The sequence below is a fragment of the Puma concolor genome, chromosome A2, assembly GCF_028749965.1.
Source record: "Puma concolor isolate L17-30 chromosome A2, mPumCon1.1.hap2, whole genome shotgun sequence".
Classification (NCBI taxonomy): domain Eukaryota; kingdom Metazoa; phylum Chordata; class Mammalia; order Carnivora; family Felidae; genus Puma; species Puma concolor.
Window position 1 is genome coordinate 161101322 of NC_141668.1, and position 18153 is coordinate 161119474.

At 42.5% G+C, this 18153-nt stretch overlaps 2 protein-coding genes across 2 annotated transcripts; both read right to left on the reverse strand.

The window, feature by feature from the left end:
• Positions 1 to 2495: 2495 nt before the first annotated feature.
• LOC112852330 (olfactory receptor 7A5-like) lies at positions 2496 to 3428 on the reverse strand. The gene has a single exon (XM_025915819.2). The coding sequence runs from the start codon at positions 3426 to 3428 to the stop codon at positions 2496 to 2498; it is 933 nt and encodes a 310-aa protein (XP_025771604.2).
• A 5537-nt stretch (positions 3429 to 8965) lies between these two features.
• On the reverse strand, positions 8966 to 9919 carry LOC112851459 (olfactory receptor 7A17-like). The gene has a single exon (XM_025914970.2). It carries the CDS (start codon positions 9896 to 9898, stop codon positions 8966 to 8968), a length of 933 nt encoding a protein of 310 aa, XP_025770755.2. The 5' UTR covers positions 9899 to 9919.
• Between the last annotated feature and the right edge of the window lie 8234 nt (positions 9920 to 18153).

Sequence of the window (18153 nt, forward strand, 5' to 3'; positions counted from 1 at the left end):
GTGGGAGAGATTTCAGAGAGGGATAGAGGCACGAAATGGGTGGGGCTCATACTGTTCATTTGCCATCATTTGTGACAAATACTGGGAAAAGGAACCTATTTCATGCGACGGTAGGAAGACTCATGATAGCAGGTAGCGTTGCAAAGCTTTCAGAAGAAACGGGAAGCGAATTCGGAGATAAAACAGAAGACACTAAGCAACCCCTTACCTCAGTGAACAAACCACCTCAGCTGCGGACAAAAGCCTCCATGCTTCAATAAACAGAGGCAGCACATGAAAAAGAAATATTTTGCATAGGAACACAATGGGTGTTTTGCTTCCTCGGGTTTATGGTCTCCTCTGACACCAAGAACATATTAGATCAATCTGTTTATTCCAATCTGTCTTTCCATGTTGACTCCAGGGGAGGTACACATTTCATTTGCTCATCAGTTTTTGCCAGTGGCTATGATAGGCCTCTGGACACTGGGCTGAATAACAGAAAAACAACAACAACAACAACAACAGAGTCCAGTTATGAGACACAGAAGCGTGTTTGTACAGTAATTGCCTGACATTAGGCTTTTCACTTCTGAGGCACCCATTTCAAAGATCACCATTCATATTAACACACTGCCAGGCGTATGATTCAGTTACTATACAAACATGCAGGCCCCCCGTCCCACAAATCCCCCCATTAGAAAGCCCTGGTAATCTAGGTAACAACTGTGAGTGACCCCGCTTTTCCCGTTCAGTGCCCACATTCCGTTACTGGGCTTTTTGTCTGGTTTTTGCTGTTGTTATTTTTGAGTACTGGGGGATAATATTTTATTATTCTTTTTCTTTAACTGTTTACATGAGTGTAGTTGACACACGATGTTACCTTAGTTTCAGGTCTGCCATACAGTGATTCAACTTCTCTGTACATTACGCGGGGCTCACACAGGTGTACTGACACCTGTCCCATTATACCGCTAGTACATCATGGATGACTATATTCCACACACTGTGTTTTCCATTCTCATTATTGATCTTTCCATCACTCCATTCCCCCTCTCCTTGGCCCATTCGGCCCATCCTCCAACTCCACTCGTGTTTTAAATTCATCCATAAAAAATGAGCCCAGGGGCGCCCGGGTGACTCAGTCGGTTAAGCGTCCGACTTCAGCCAGGTCACGATCTCGCGGTCCGGGAGTTCCAGCGCCGCGTCAGGCTCTGGGCTGATGGCTCAGAGCCTGGAGCCTGTTTCTGATTCTGTGTCTCCCACTCTCTCTGCCCCTCCCCCGTTCATGCTCTGTCTCTCTCTGTCCCAAAAATAAATAAACGTTGAAAAAAAATATATAAAAAAAAAAATGAGCCCAGAAAAACATAGTCACTCCCCCCATGGACCCCCCAAAAGCCAGATCCTTCATAGTGCTCTCTTTCCTTCCCTGTTAAAGTCTCTCCCTCTCTGAGACCTCCTTGTATGGCCTTCGGGAATCCCATGTGCCCTCAGCGTTTGTGAGTAATGAACCTTGCGTTTTTAGAGTTCCCAGATGGGTGTTGTGGAGGTGTGCCTTGCAACCACAGTAGGTACCCCAAGGGCCAGTGCAGTCACAGCATAGGCTCTGGTCAGGGAAATGTCTGTGGGAATGTTCATGGGCTTAGGTGAGTGCCTGGGCTTTCCTACGTTAGACATCGATGTCAATAGCCTGACATTTAGCCTGTTCATTTTAAGGAACACTGTTAGAGTCCACATTCTCAGGAAGAGTAGTTAAGGTAATGATATAAAAAGATTGACAGACTCAAGGTGAACACTGTGGTGTTGTATTCTCCTGCACAATAGAATTATGTAAAGAGCTTAGTGGCCAAGTGTAGTTTTCTCCCATATGAGGAACGATTATTCTTTTGGGAAATCTTGGGGAAATCTACTTGGCATGATAGAAGTCATTTGAAATGAAAAGATTTTTAAGAAATCCAGCTTCTGAAAAATAAAATAGAAATGAGAGGGAGGCAAACCATAAGAGACTCTTAATGATAGGGAAGAAAGTGAGGGTTGCTGGAGGGAGGTGAGTGGGGGGATGGGTTAAATGTGTGATGGGCATGAACGAGGGCACTTGTAATGAGTGGTAGGTGTTGCATGTAAATGATGAATCACTAAGTTCTACTCCTGAAACCAATACTACACGATATGTCAACTAACATGAATTTAAATAAAATCTTGGAAAGAAAAAGAAAAAGAAATCCAACTTTCCCATTGTAAGATACAGAAATTTCTAGGCCTTTGTGACCCAAGGATGGGGAAAACATTGGGAACATATGAAAATGGACAAAGGATAAACTGTACATCAGACAGAGCAGAAGCTTAATAAAATGATTTACTTAAATGTATAGAGAAGTTGAAATCAAACAAATGGAAATTCCAGGAAAGAAAAAGAAAGATCAGATTCTACTTCCACAGTCTGATAAAGGGATAGCAGTTCCTGTCACTGAGCCCTGCAATCATGGGCACATCTTCAGCCCCAGGACAATTGGCCCTTACGTCCCTGGAACCCCAACGATTCTTTTCAGAGCCCTCTTTATGTCTCTGTTCCTCAGGCTGTAGATGAAGGGGTTCAGCATGGGCGTGACCACCGTGTACATCACCGAGGCTGTGGCACTTGAGAGTGAGCTCTGGGTAGCAGCAGAGCTGAGGTACACTCCTAGGACTGTACAGTAAAATAAGGAGACAACTGACAGGTGAGATGCACAGGTGGAAAATGCTTTATACTTGCCCTGAGCTGATGAGATCCCACGTATGGAGGAAACTATCTTAGAGTAAGAGTAAAGGATCCCGGCCAGGGAAGCACCACCCAGCAGCATAGCTGCAAGATACATCACCAAGTTATTAATAGAGGTGTCAGAACAGGCAAGTTGGATCATCTGATTGAGTTCACAGAAAAAGTGGGAGATTTCCAAGGTTGTACAGAAGGACAGCCCCAACACCATTAAGGTTTGTAACAAGGAATTCAGGACACACATGATCCAGGACACCAGAACCAGCAGTCCACAGAGCCGGGGATTCATGATGACCATGTAGTGTAGGGGATGACAGATGGCCACAAAGCGGTCATAGGCCATCACTGTCAGAAGAAAGATGTCTAATCCTGCAAAGAGCAGGAAAAAATACATCTGTGTGATGCAGTTCTCATAGGTTATGACTTTGCTCTGTGTCTGGATGTTCCAGAGCATCTTTGGGATGGTGGTGGAGGTGACACAGATGTCACCAAAGGACAGGTTGGCCAGGAAGAAGTACATGGGCGTGTGGAGGTGGGAGTCAGAGCTGACGGCCCAGAGGATGAGCAGGTTCCCAAACACAGTGATCAGGTACATGGAGAGGAAAAGCCCAAATATGAGGGGCTGCAGTTCTGGACCCTCTGAAAATCCCAGAAGAAAAAATTCTGAAATTTGTGTATCATTTCCTGGATTCATGTGCTGGAGTGACTACCAGGGAACAAAAAAAAAAATAAATAAATAACATGACTGATTTTCTCAATAATGAACTTTGCAAATGTCATTGAAATGCTACAATTCTTATTTTGCATTCAAAAGTGAATATCCATCGTTTTTGTATGGACTTGTCCCCTCTCAGCATCTCCATGCCACCTCTGAATAGGTATTCACTTCCCACACTTAACATTTTCCCCAAGTGCTCATGTTTTCTTTACTTGTAATGAGAAATTCTGTCACGCATTTGAGGAATAACCTTGAGCACTGACTAACCTTCACGCAAAGTGTCTAAGTGTCTAGAAACAAAAGCCTGGAGGGCTCAGTGATGGAGAAAGGGGATAAGCAAATGAGACCAGATAAAATATCAGGAGGTGACAGGTGCCGTGAAGAAAAACAAAGCCTGTGTAAAGGGAAGCGTGGATGGAGGGATGGCTCTTCCTGGTTGTTCGGGCACACCGGCACACATGTAAACAGAGCCCTCGAGGAGACAGGAGACACAAGGTCCTCTGGGGAAGAGCGTGCCCATCGGAGGGAACTATGAGTGCGACGGCTCTGAGGAAAGACGTGGGTTTTTCTAAATTTTTTAAAGCATGAGGGTGGCCGACACACCAGGTCACGTTAGTTTGGGGGGCGCCACACAGTGATTCAACAAGTGTCAACATCACGCCCTGCTCACCAGGCACGGAGTTGCCATCTGTCACCACACAGCCTGTGACAGCATCACTGACAGTATTCCCTCCATTGGGCCTTTACCTCCTCTGAGTCTCCCCTTCCTGAACCTGGAAGGAATTCCTTAACCGGAAGCCAGTGTCTCCCACTCCCCTTCACCATCCTGCCTTTTGTTGTTTGCATATTGTGTTAAAGACCCAGGCTCAAAAGAAAGCCAGTGTGTCCAGGGGAAGGAGCGAGAGGAAGACTGATGAGAGGTGGTGGCAGGGAATGTGGAGGAATGCGGTGGCCTCCCGGACACTGACGAAACTTCCCTGCACAAGGAACCCCTCCTTCACATGGTGTTCCTTGCACTTTATTAATTTCCTCTCCAAGGAATCTTTGAATAGAAATGGGCCTTCTTAGCTTCATATGTTGGTAGTAATCTGGCACCTCTATTTTAAGGGTCATGTATTGGAGGTATGGGTTCCAGGACCTCTGTCTTGAGACCTGCTCATCACACACACACACACACACACACACACACACACACACACGCTCTATAGCCTCCTTGGACCATGTCACAACCAGACTATTCTCACCTCCAGTCACAATAATTAGGCAAACAATGATATAAGGCAAGCTGTTCAATATCAGATTGTCTTTCCTATAAGTTGCAAAAACATCCAAATTCTAGTAGATAAGTCTCCCGTGAGCATGTAGATATGGGTCTCGATTTTAAGGTGATCATTTTGTGTCCAGTATTTACAGAAACAAAAATCAAATTCAAAAACTGAGAGCAAGAAAAGTGGGGAGAACGATCTAATGAGCTCAGGTGGCCCCTGGTGGTGATGACGAGAAAGTGTCCTTGGTTCTGGGGACACCCCAACCCCAGGTACATCTCCTTGATGCCCAGAATAATAAAGCGGCAAAAAGCAATTTATCCAAAAGAAAAAGTAGGAATGTCTTCATGTTATCAAGACATCCCACCAGAATAACAAGGGAAGACACCCACAATTCACAAAAGGAAATACACAGGGTACAAGAAAAGTGGGGGGTTTTAGAAAATTATTTGCTAAAGACCAACTTTTCTAAATGATATAAAATGCTAAACTTTTACAATCAGAAACCGGTTTTGAATCGGGGATCTCCACATTTGCTATTTGGACTTGGAGAACCAACCAAACTATTCTTTTTCTCCCCCCTGTAAACTCTAGTCAGGTAACATACAGTGTAATATTGGTCTCAGGAGCAGAATTCAGTGATTCATCACTTACCACACCCAGTGCTCATGGCAGCAATTGCCCTCCTTAATCCCCACCTCCCATCTAGCCCATCCCCACCCACCTGCCTCCATCAACCTTGAGTTTGCTCTCTACCCCTATGAATCTCCTGTGGTTTGTTTCCCTCCCTTCTTTTCCCCCACCTTCCCAACCAAACTATTGTGAATGCTAATATCCTTCCCCAAATGGTAGGGCTAGAGGTATCTATCCTGCTCAGGTAGTTGGCAGATTTAGTGAATACGCCATATAGAGCTTAGCACAGCTCCCTGTGTTGACAATGAGTGCTTCTCACTGGTGAGGAGATTTGGCTGATTTTTTTTCTTCTCTCAAAGTCCCCATCGCTTCCCCACCTCTGGGGTCCCAAATCCACCGCCTTATTTCAGTTCCTTGTCCTGTCTCCACCTATCATGGACTGACACCTCTCTAGCCAATAGTCACAATTACCCAAGAGGTCTTTCTAATATTGCAATTACACGACTGTCCACCTTAACCCCTTCCCAGTGACTCCCCCCTGGAGAATGAACCCCCAATCCCATACCTTCCAACACTTGGCTTGCCTCCCTTGACCGACCCACCAGCTTTACACTCACACCGCCTCACCCCTTCGATCTCACACACACCGAGCCTGAGTTGTAGCTTCTCCGGAAGGCCCGGCTCAGGTCTCGGAGCCTCTACACCCCTGCTTCCCTCTGCTTGGAGTCACCCCCTGGTCCGTTTGGAGTTTTTCATCTCTTCTCTATCCTGAAAATCCTATCTCCTCTTTCTGAAGCAAGGAGTCCTCTCCCTCATGAGTCTTCGTGGGTGTAGTTCCTTTTAATATTCTCACAGACTATTAAATAGTCTACTAAATAGTCTATTAAATAGCTTCCAGCTACCAATCTCTCTGAACCTTTCCTGAAATACCTGCTGAGCTCTGAGCCTCACCTGGATGGGGTCTGTGAGAGGAACGTCTCCAGGTGGAAGTCTGAATTCCTTCCTGTTGGTTGATGATGGAGAGTGAAGCTGTATTCCCAGAGCAGGGAGGAGTGAAGCATTCAAGCCAGGCTTGAGAATCCAAATGCAAAACCCACGTCTCCTCCAGCTTCGGGTTAACCATGTCTGGATCTGCAGCGGAGGAAATATTTATAGCTCCTTATGTTTGCTGTATCTGTTCTCTGCACCAACTCCTTAGACACGTTTCCCATCATTACCCCAACCCCTGAGCCCATCTCCCCATGGGAACATATCTGGACAGCATGGAATTTTTTCCTGTAGATTCTCTGTTCCCAAGATACAGGTTAGAATTCAGGCATATCCGATTTTTATTACTCCTCCTCGAACTTTCCTGGCTTCCAGAGCTCTAACATTGAAACTTTTCACAGACCTGAGTGAAAGTTGTTTTCCAAATCTATGGCTCAGGAACCTGTGTTGACTATGACCCTTGGTTCTTTAAAACATGGGTTGTGGTGGGAACACAAATCCTGATAGTCTAGAAAATACCTATTCCCTCTCCACCAAGCAAAGATGTGCTCATTTGCTGTAAAACCATGGCTACAATAATCCTTGGATTCATAATTCTTTTGACAAATCAACTAGGAGTTTTGTATTTTTAATACAGGTTAAAAGTTGACATTTATAAAACATTTGGTAATTCTAGGTGTATTACAAAGCTGTAGTCATCAAGACAGTATGGTACTGACACAAAAACAGACACACAGATCAATGAAACACAATAGAGAACCCAGAAATGGACCCACAATGATACGGGCAATCTTCCCCAAAGCAGGAAAGAATATCCAATGGAAAAAAGGCGGTCTCTTCAAAAATGATGCTGGAAAATTGGGTAACAACAGGCAAAGTCAGCTGGATCACTTGCTTACACCGTACACAAAAATAAATTCAAAATGGACAAAAGACCTAAACGTGAGGCAGGAAACCATCAAAATCCTGGAGGAGAACACAGGTAGCTATTTCTTTGGCCTCGGATTTAGCAACTTGTTATTAGACATGTCGCAGGAGGCAAGGGAAGCAAAAGCAAACATGAACTATTGGACCTTCACCGAAGTAAAAATCTTCTGCAAGCAAGAGAATTAAAAGGCTGCCCAAAGAATGGGAGAAGATGTTTGTCAATGACACATCAGATCAATATTCGTGTGTGTGTGTGTGTGTGTGTGTGTGTGTGTGTGTTTGTGTTCCACATTTTCCTTATCCATTCATTTATTGATAGACACTTAGGTTGCTTCTATATCTTGTCTGTTGTAAAGAATGCTGCAATAAACCTAGGGGTGCGTATATCTTTTCAATGTAGCATTTTTGTTTTCTTTGGAAACAGTAGTGGAATTCTTGGATCGTAAGGTAGTCCTATTTTTAAATTTTGAGGCCCCTCCACACCGTTTTCCACAGCGGCTGCACCAGTTTGCGTTCCGACCCAAAGTGTGCAAGGTACCTTTTTCTCCACATTGTCACCGGCATTTGTTGTTTGTTGTGCTTTTGATTTTAGCCATTCCGACATGTGTGAGTTGGTATCTCAATTGTGGTTTTGATTTACATTTCCTTGATGATGAGAAATGCTGAGCATATTTTCATTTGTCTGTTGGCCATCTGGATGTCTCCTTTATTTTTTTTATTTTTTATTTATTTTTTATTTTTTTAAAAATGTTTTTTAACGTTTTTTATTTATTTTTGAGACAGAGAGAGACAGAGCATGAACGGAGGAGGGGCACAGAGAGAGGGAGACAGAGAATCGGAAGCAGGCTCCAGGCTCTGAGCCATCAGCCCAGAGCCTGACGCGGGGCTCGAACCCACGGACCGCGAGATGGTGACCTGAGCTGAAGTCGGATGCTTAACCGACTGAGCCACCCAGGCGCCCCTGGATGTCTCCTTTAGAGAAATGTCTATTCAGATTCTCTGCCCATTGTTTTTTGTTGCTGTTTAGTTGTATGAGTTATTTACATATCTCAGTTATTTACATGGCTCAGTCAGTTAAGCGGCCACCTTCGGCTCAGGTCACGATCTCGCCATCCGTGAGTTCGAGCCCCGCGTCGGGCTCTGTGCTGACAGCTCAGAGCCTGGAGCCTGTTTCAGATTTTGTGTCTCCCTCTCTCTCTGCCCCTCCATGTTCATGCTCTGTCTTTCTCTGTCTCAAAAATATATAAACGTTTAAAAAAATAAAAAAAAATAAAAAAGAAGGGTGCTTGTGATGGGAACTGGGTAAGTGAAGAATCACTAAACTATACTACTGAACCAATTCTACACTATATGCTAATTATGTAAATTTAAATAAAATCTTGGAAAGAAATAAAAGAAAATCCAACTTGCCCATTGCAAGATACAGAAATGTACAGGCATTTGTGATCCAACATTTGGGAAAACATTGGGAACGTATGAGAGTGGACAAAGGAGAAACCGTATATCAGACAGATCAGAAGCTTAATAAAGTGAGTTATTGAAATGTATGGAGAAGTTGAAATCAAACAAATGGGAATTCCAAGAAATAAATAGAAGGAGCAGATTCTACTCCCACAGTCTGATCAAAGAATAGCAGTTCCTGGCTCTGATGCTTTGAGCTCTGCAATCATGGCATGTCTGCAGCCCCAGGACAATTGACCTTTACAACACTGGAACCCCAACGATTCTCTTCAGAGCCCTCTTTATGTCTTTGTTCCTCAGGCTGTAGATGAAGGGGTTCAGCATGGGTGTGACCACTGCGTACATCACTGAGGCTGTTGCACTCGAGTGGGAGCTCTGGGTAGCAGCAGAGTTAAGGTACACTCCCAGGCCAGTACAATAAAATAGGGAGACAACCGAGAGGTGAGACGCACAGGTGGAAAATGCCTTATACTTGCCCTGAGCTGATGAGATTCCACATACAAAAGAAACTATCTTAGAATAAGAGTAAAGGATCCCAGCTAGGGAAGCACCACCCAACAATCCAGCTGCAAAATACATCAGCATGTCATTAAGAAAGCTATCAGAACAGGCAAGCAGGACCACCTGATTGATTTCACAGAAAAAGTGGGAGATTTCCACCTCTGTACAGTAGGACAGCCACAACATCATTAAGGTTTGTAATAAGGAGTTCAGGGTGCTCATCATCCAGGACACCAGAACAAGCAGCCCACAGTAGGTGGGTTTCATGATCAGCATGTAGTGCAAGGGTTGACAGATGGCCACGAACCGGTCATAGGCCATCACAGACAGTAGAAAATTGTCCAATCCAGCAAAGAGTAGGAAAAAATACATCTGTGTGATGCAGCCTGCATAAGTTATGACTTTGTTCTGGGTCTGGATGTTCCAGAGCATCTTCGGGATGGTGGTGCAGGTGAAGCAGATGTCTACAAAGGACAGGTTGGCCAGGAAGAAGTACATGGGCGTGTGGAGGTGGGAGTCAGAGCTGACGGCCAGCAGGATGAGCAGGTTCCCAAACACAGTGATCAGGTACATGGAGAGGAAAAGCCCAAAAATGAGGAGCTGCAGCTCTGGTTCCTTTGATAGTCCCAGAAGAAAAAATTCTGAAATTTGTGAATCATTTCCCGGTTCCATGGGCTAGAGGGGACTATCAGGGAACAAAAAATAGCATGACCGAGTTTCTCAACAATGAACATTGCAAATATCATTGAAATTCTATAATTTTTATTTTTCTTTCAAAAATTCAATATCCATAGTTTTTTGGATAGAACTTGCCCCCTCTGGGGACTCCCTCATGCCAGCTTTGAATAGGAATTCACATCCCACACTTAGCTTTTTCCCCTAATACTCATGGATTCTATAGTTTTAATGAGAAATTCTGTCACCCATTTGAGGAATACCCTTGAGCACTGACTCATCTCCAGGCAAAGAGTACAGGTGTCAAAAAAATAAAAGTCTGTAAGGTTCAGTGATGGAGACAGAGGATAAGCAAATGAAAGAGTGCATAAAATATGAGAAGGTGACAGGTGCTATGAAGAAAAGCAAAGCCTGTGTAAAGGAAAGAGCAGGTGGAGACGTTACTTTTTACTGGTTATTCGGGCATACCAAAACACATCTAAACAGAGGCCTCAAGGAGACAGAAGGAGACACAAAGTCCTCTGGGGAAAAGGACACCAATCAGAGGGAACGACCAGTGCAGAGGCTCTGAGAAAAGTCATTTTTTTTAATCAATTTTTAAAACCTGAGGGTGGTTGATGCACCATGTTACAGCAGTTTGGGGTGTACAATCCAACAGTTTTACACATCACACCATGCTCACCACACGTGGAGCCGCCATTTGTCACCACACAATGCTGTGATAGTATCACTGACTATATTCCCTTTGCTGTGCCTTTTAGTCCTGTGTGTCCTTCGTTCCTTAACTGGAAGCCAGTATCTCCCACTCCCTTTCACCATTTTTCCTTTTGTTGGGTTGCTTGTTGTTTTAAAAACCAATATTCATTGGTCATTCAATGGTCAACCAAAGCCATTGCGTTGAGGGGAATGAGCAAGAGGAAGAGTGGTGACGGATGGTGGCAGGGAATGTTGAGGAACAAGATGGCCTCCCCAGTACTGATGAAACTTCACGGCACAAGGAATCCCTCCTTCACATAGCGTCCCTTGCACTTTATTGATTTTGTTTCCAAAGAATCTTTGGATAGAAATGGGCCCCCCTCTTATCTTCATGTGTTGGGTAATAATCTGGCATCTGTATATTAAGGGTCACATTATGGAACTATGGTTTCCAGGACCTCTGCTTTGAGAACCGCTCATGGCACACACACACACACACACACACACACACACACACACGTGCATGCCCCCTAGTCTCCTAGGACCATGTCACAACCAGACTATTCTCACCGCGAGGCACATTAATTAAGTAAACACTGATACAAGAGATTTTCTTTCCTCTAAAGATGTGAAAATCCATCCAAGTTCCAGTAGTTAAGTCTTCTATGAGCATGTAAACAAGGGTCTCCGCATTAATATGAACTTTTCATAGCCAGTGTTTAAAGAAATTAAAATATCATTTTCAAAAACTGAGAGCAAGAAAAGTGGGGAGAAAGATCTATGAGTTGAGGCGGCCCCTAGCAGCGGGATGAGAATGTGTCTTTTGTTCCGGCAACACCCCAACCCCAGGTACGTCTCCTTCAAGCCCAGAATAATGAAACAGCAAAAAGCAATGTATCTAAAAGGAAAAGTTAGGATGTCTAAGTTATCAAGACATCCCGCTAAATGACAAGCAAGGGAAAACCCCCACAATTCTCTAAGGATAATACACAGAGTACAACAAAAGTGGCGTATTTCAAAAGATTATTTGCTAACAAAACCTCACCTCTTATAAGTGATATAAAATGCAAAACCTTCATCATCAGAGACTCGAGTTTTGAATTTTGGATCTACATATGTTTGCTTTTTGAATTTGAAGAATGAAGCAAACTACTCTTTTTTTTTTTTCATTTAAATTCTACTCAGGTAACATACAGTGCAACATATTGTTTTCAGGAGTAGAATTCAGTGAATCATCACTGACAACACCCAGTTGTCATCACAGCAATTACCCTCCTTAATCCCCATGACCCATCTAGCCCATCCCCACCCACCTGCTCCATCAACCCTGAGTTTGCTCTCTACCCCTATGAATCTCCTGTGGTTTGTTTCCCTCTCTTCTCTTCCCCCACCTTCCCAACCAAACTATTGTAAATGCTAATATCCTTCCCCAAATAGTAGGGCTAGAAGTATCTATCCTGCTCAGGTGGTTGGCAGATTTAGTGAATACGCCATAAAGAACTTAGCATAGTTCCCTCAATGGCTCATGACTGCTTCTTACTGGTGAGGAGATTTGACCGACTTTTTCTTCTCTCAAAGTCCCCATCACTTCCCCACTTCTGGGGCCCCAGTTACACAGCCCTATTTCAGTTTGCTTCCTCTCTCCACCCATCACAGGCTAGCACCCCTCTAGCCAATATTCACATTTACCCCCGAGAGATCTGTCTATATTACGATTACGTTACTGTCCACCTTCCTGATTTAATGCTTTCATCTGACTCCCCCTGGAGAATGAACCCCACATCCATATTTCCAACACTTGGCTTGCCTCTCCTGACTGACCCAACAGCTTTGCACTCATGCTGCCTCACCCACATCAATTCTACCGACACTGAACTTGAGTTGTAGCTTCATCTCAAGCCCCAGTCTCAAGACTCCGAGCCCCTACACACCTGCTTCCCCTCTGGTTGGAATCATCCACTGGTCTATTTGGAAATTCTCACCTCTTCTGTCTTGAAACTCCCACCTCCTCTTTCAGACAGCAAGGAGTCATCTCCTTCATGAATGTGTGTGTGTGTGTGAGTGTGTGTGTGTGCGTGTGTGTTTTGACATTCCCACAAGAAAAAAAAGAGTTTCTTTTGTGATAATTTAGATGTGGTGTTATCACTGTAATTTTTATTTAATTCCATATATGTTTCCCTGCTAGACTGTGGGTGCCCTGGGCATGTTATACTTACTCCCATCCTTTACCCCAGACATAGTTTGGTTGGGGACAGTAGTAATAAATACATATTGCATGAACAAATGAGAGATTGTGCTCACAGGAGTTGTCAATGAAAAGAGAGAGAACACAAACAGGGAGCTACCAGCACAGGAACAGAGAACCAGGGAGAGGAATGTTTTCCATATTCTTAGACTGGGACCATTTGTGGGGTCAGGGTGTGGTTTGCAAGAATAAACTAGAATAGAAAAACTAAGGCACAATAGAAAATATCAGAGCACATCGTATGTGGTCAGGGTGCAGACCAATCACTCGTGGTTGTCCTTGTTGAGTTATATGTGTGTGCACGTGAGTGTGCAAAAACGTGTTTCCTTTCTTCATATGTCTATCCCTGAGAACATTGTGTCAGATACACATTTATTTCCCCCACTCTGCTTTCCTCATTGAATGTAAGATCCAAATGAGCAGGACCTCACTTCTTTAATTCATTTTTTTGCTGTTTCATAAAGGTGTGCATTTATATAGTAACACATTTTTAGAAAATGGAATTTATAAAATACAAGGAATAGCAGAGAGAAGAAAACTGGGATAAATAGTGAATTCAAAATAAACTTATTAATTAACATTGAGTTAAAAATACTCTTCTGGGGGCGCCTGGGTGGCGCAGTCGGTTAAGCGTCCGACCACAGCCAGGTCACGATCTCGCGGTCCATGAGTTTGAGCCCCGCGTCAGGCTCTGGGCTGATGGCTCAGAGCCTGGAGCCTGTTTCCGATTCTGTGTCTCCCTCTCTCTCTGCCCCTCCCCCGTTCATGCTCTGTCTCTCTCTGTCCCAAAAATAAATAAACGTTGAAAAAATAAATTAATAAAAAAAAATACTCTTCTGTAGGAAAAGATATAAAATAACAATTTCATCACATTAACACGTCTCAAAATCAAAATGGAATAGGCAAAAACCTTAAAAAAGAATAGGAAAACGAGAATTATGATTATAACTGACTTTAAAAATAATGCAGGGAGCAGACTATAAAATTATAATTTCATCCTATACAAACATAAGTGGGGTCACACACACTTGAGAAAAGATATAAGTTGAATGCAAGACAAATTCATGATTCCACAGGACGGCAGAAGGACGATTGCTAGTTTAGAAAATAGATCCAATCACAAAACAAAAGGCAGCAGCGAGGAAGCACAGATGGGAGGTAGGTGGCAATACATACAAAAGGCAGTTTATGACTACAAGGCACATAGAAAGCAATGGGTGGGGGAGAAAGTATGGCCAACTAGTAGATTTGACCAAAGTTTATAAACTCTCACACCACCCAGAAAATATACCTGTACATACATACAAGAATTAAACAGCAAATAGTACACTTGGCTTAAAATTTGCAAATTTTTTTTGTTTTTTTAAATTTTTATTTAAATTCTAGTTGGTTAAAATATAGTGTAATATTGGTTTCAGGAGTAGAATTATTTGTGTGAAAAAATGCAATCAAGAGGACGGAAGAAAATGATTCAGCAGGAGCAACAAAGAAAAGAATAAGAACACTCAGACTCAATGTAAAAGGCAAAGAAATTACACTGATAATTTACGACAGCGAAAGTAAGTGGCCAATAAACCCCAACATAAATTCTTCCTCCAGGTAATGAACTAAGTGCAAAATAAAACCCTCTAGCATATGCCTGTTTGCGTTTTAAATAAACTTTTTAAGTGACGTAATGGAGAAAAGATTCTGTGAAATGTGTGTCTCCAGAACTGCAGTTGCCAGGTCGTGGCTCCCTCCATTGGTCTGGACCTTTCTAAAAGATACAGAATATGCTCCAAAATACCCCATCTTAAAAATATTGTTTAAATTCCCTCACTGCACCTCCTTCCATACCTAATAGTGTATTTTCATATTTCCTTTAACTGCAAAACTCTTGGGAAATGTTCAGATTATCCTGGAAGACAGTACCCGGCGTTCCCTCGTTAGTCGCATCCAACTGATCTTTTATTCCCACCACTTAATTGTCAACAATAATCCTTATATTGCTAATTTCAACAGACATTTCCTTTTTTTCACATCTTAAATAGATTATAAATGAGTGGGTTGGGCACCTGGGTAGTTCAGTCGGTTAAGCGTCCGACTTCAGCTCAGGTCATGATCTCGCAGTTGGTTAGTTCCAACCCCACATAAGGCTCTGTGCTGATGGCTCAGAGCCTGGAAGCTGCCTCATATCTATGTCTCCCTCTCTCTCTGGTCCTCCCCACTCACACTCTGCCTCTCTCTCTCTTTCTCTCAAAATCATGATCTCAGGTCATGATCTCCCAGTTCATGAATTCAAGCCCCACATCAGGCTCTGTGCTGACAGCTCAGAGCCTGGAGTCTGCTTCAGATTCTGTGTCCCCCTCTCTCTGTGCCCCTCATGCACTCTTACTCTGTCTCTGTCTATCTCTCTCAAATATAAGTAAACCTTAAAAAAATGAAAGAGTTCAGCGTGCCATCAAACACAATGCTCTTTTGGCTCCGAGACCAAGATGGTTAGGCTGTCAGGTGACCTCAGAGGAAAGCTTTCAGATTGCATTCTCTCGGAACCTTCCCTGGAATACCTGCTGAGTTCTGAGACTCACCTAGATGGGGTCTCTGAGAGGAAGGTCTCCAGGTGGAAGTCAGAATTCCTCCCTGTTTGTTGATGATGGAAAGCAAGCTCTATTCCCAGAACAGGAAGGAGTGAAGCATTGGTCCCCAAACCAGACTTAAGAATCCAAATGCAAAAACCATGTCTCCTCCGGCTTCGGATTAAACATGTTCTGGATCTGCAGCCGAGGAGATATTTACAGCTCTTTATGTTTGCTGCATCTGACACAGCAAAATGTGTCTGAAACGTTAGACACATTTCCCATTGTTACTCCAACCCCTGAGCCCATCTCCCCATGGGAACTTATCTGGACAGAATGGAATTTTTTTTCTGTAGTTTCCCTGTTCCCAAGAGATCAGATTAGAATTCAGGCATATCCAATTTTTATTACTCCTCCTCAAACTTCCCTGGCTTGTCTAACATTGAAACTTTTCACAGACCTGAGTGAAAGTTTCTTTTTCCAAATCTAGGACTCAGGAACCTGTCTTGACTATGCCCCTTGGCTCTCCGAAACATTGAGTTGTGGTGGGAACACAACTCCTGATAGTCTAGAAAATACCTATTCTTTCTTCAACAAGAAAAAGTGTGTTCCTTTGCTATACAACCATGGGTTTAATAATCCTTGGATTTGATATCCTTTTGACAAATCATCTAGGAGTTTCATATGTTTAATACAGGTTAAAGTTGACGTTTATAAAACATTGGGTAATTCTAGGTGTATTACAAAGCTGTAGTCATCAAGACAGTATGGTACTGACACAAAAACGGACCCATAGAACAATGGAATAGAATAGAAAACCCAGAAATGGACCCAAAACAATATGGTCAATCTTCGACAAAAAACTTGGACAAAAGTGTCCAATGGGAAAAAGGCAGTTTCTTAAACAATGGTATTGGCAAAATGGAGAGCAACATGCCAGTGAAACTGGACCACTCTCTTACACCATACACCATTCACAGAAATGAATTCAAAATGGATGAAAGACCTAAATGTGAGATAGGAAACCACCCAAATCCTAGAGGAGAACACAGGCAGCTATCTCTTTGACCTCAAATACGGCAACTTCTTGTTACCCATGTTGCCGTAGGCAAGAGAAACAAAAGCGAACATGAACTATTGGGACCTCACCAATGTAAAAAGCTTCTGCACAGTGAAGAAAACAAAAGAATTAAAAGGCTTCCTACAGAATGGGAGAAGATGTTTGTAAAGACACATCAGATAAACATGTGTGTGTGTGTATGTGTGTGTGTGTGTGTGTGTGTGTGCCACATTTTCTTTATTCATTCCTCTATTGACAGACACATAGGTTGCTTCCATATCTTGTCTGTTGTAAAGAATACTGCAATAAACATAGGGGTGCATATATGTTTTCAAATTGGCGTTTTTCTTTTCTTTGGAAACAGTAATGGACTTATTGGATCATGTTGTCGTTCTATTTCCAAGTTTTGAGGACCCTCCATACTGTTTTCCACAGTGGCTGCATTCCCACCAGCAGTGTGTGAGGGTGCCTTTTTCTCCACTTCATCACCAGCACTTGTTTGTTGTGTTTCTGATTTTAGTCCTTCTGACCTGTGTGAGGTGGTATCTCCTTGTGGTTTTGATTTACATTTCCCTGATGATGAGTGATGATGAACATCTTTTCATTTGTCTGTTGGCCATCCGGATGTCTTCTTTAGAGACATGTCAATTCAGAACCTCTGCCCAATTTTTAAGTGGATTGTTTGGGTTTTTTTGTTGTTGTTTAGTTGTATGAATTCTTTGTGTATTTTAGATATTAACCTTTTATCAGATATATCATTTGCAAATACCTTCTCCCATTCAATAGATCAGGTTTGTTTTGTTTTGTTTTGTTTTGTTTTCTTGTCTCCGTTGCTGTGTAAAAGCTTTTAATTTTGATGGAATCCCAACAGTTCATTTTTATTTTTGTTTCCCTAGCCTTAGGGGACTTGTCTAGAAAAATGTTGCTATAGCTGATGTCAGAGAAATTACTGCCTGTGTTCTTTTCAGGCAGTTTCATGTCTCACATTTAGGTTTTTAATCCATTTTTGTTTTTGCGTATGGTGTAAGAATGTTGTCCTGTTTCATTGTTTTACATGTCTCTGCCCAGTTTTCCCAGCACCATTTATTGAAAAGACTGTCTTTTCCCCATAGTCTCACCTTTTTAAATTTTTTAAAAAATTTACATCCAAGTAATAGATTAAACCCATTTAGTCATCTTTTATTTCTGGGGTCTTTATTCTGTCCCACTGACCTATGTGTCTATTTCTGTGCCAAAAGCATACTGTCTTGATTACTACAGCTTTGGAGTATATCTTGAAACCTGGTAGGTCTGTTCTTTTTTCTCAGGATTGCTTTGGCTATGCAGGGTCTTCTATAGTTCCATACAAATGTTAGTATTATTTGTTCTAGTTTTGTGAAAACTGCTGTTGGTATTTTGATAGAGATTGCATTGAATCTGTCGATTGCTTTGCTTTGGGTAATATGGACATTTTCACAAGAATAATTCTTCCAATCCATGAGCATGGAATATCTTTCCATTTATTTATGTTACCTTCAATTTCTTTCACCAGTGTATTAGAGTTTTTGGAGCATAGGTCTTTCACTTTTTGGCTAAGTTGATTCCTAAATATTTTATTCTTTTTGGTGCAATTGTAAATGGTGTTTTTAAATGTTTTTCTTTCAGCTGCTTTGTTGTTAAGGTACAGAAACGTTGCTGATTACTGGGTATTTATTTT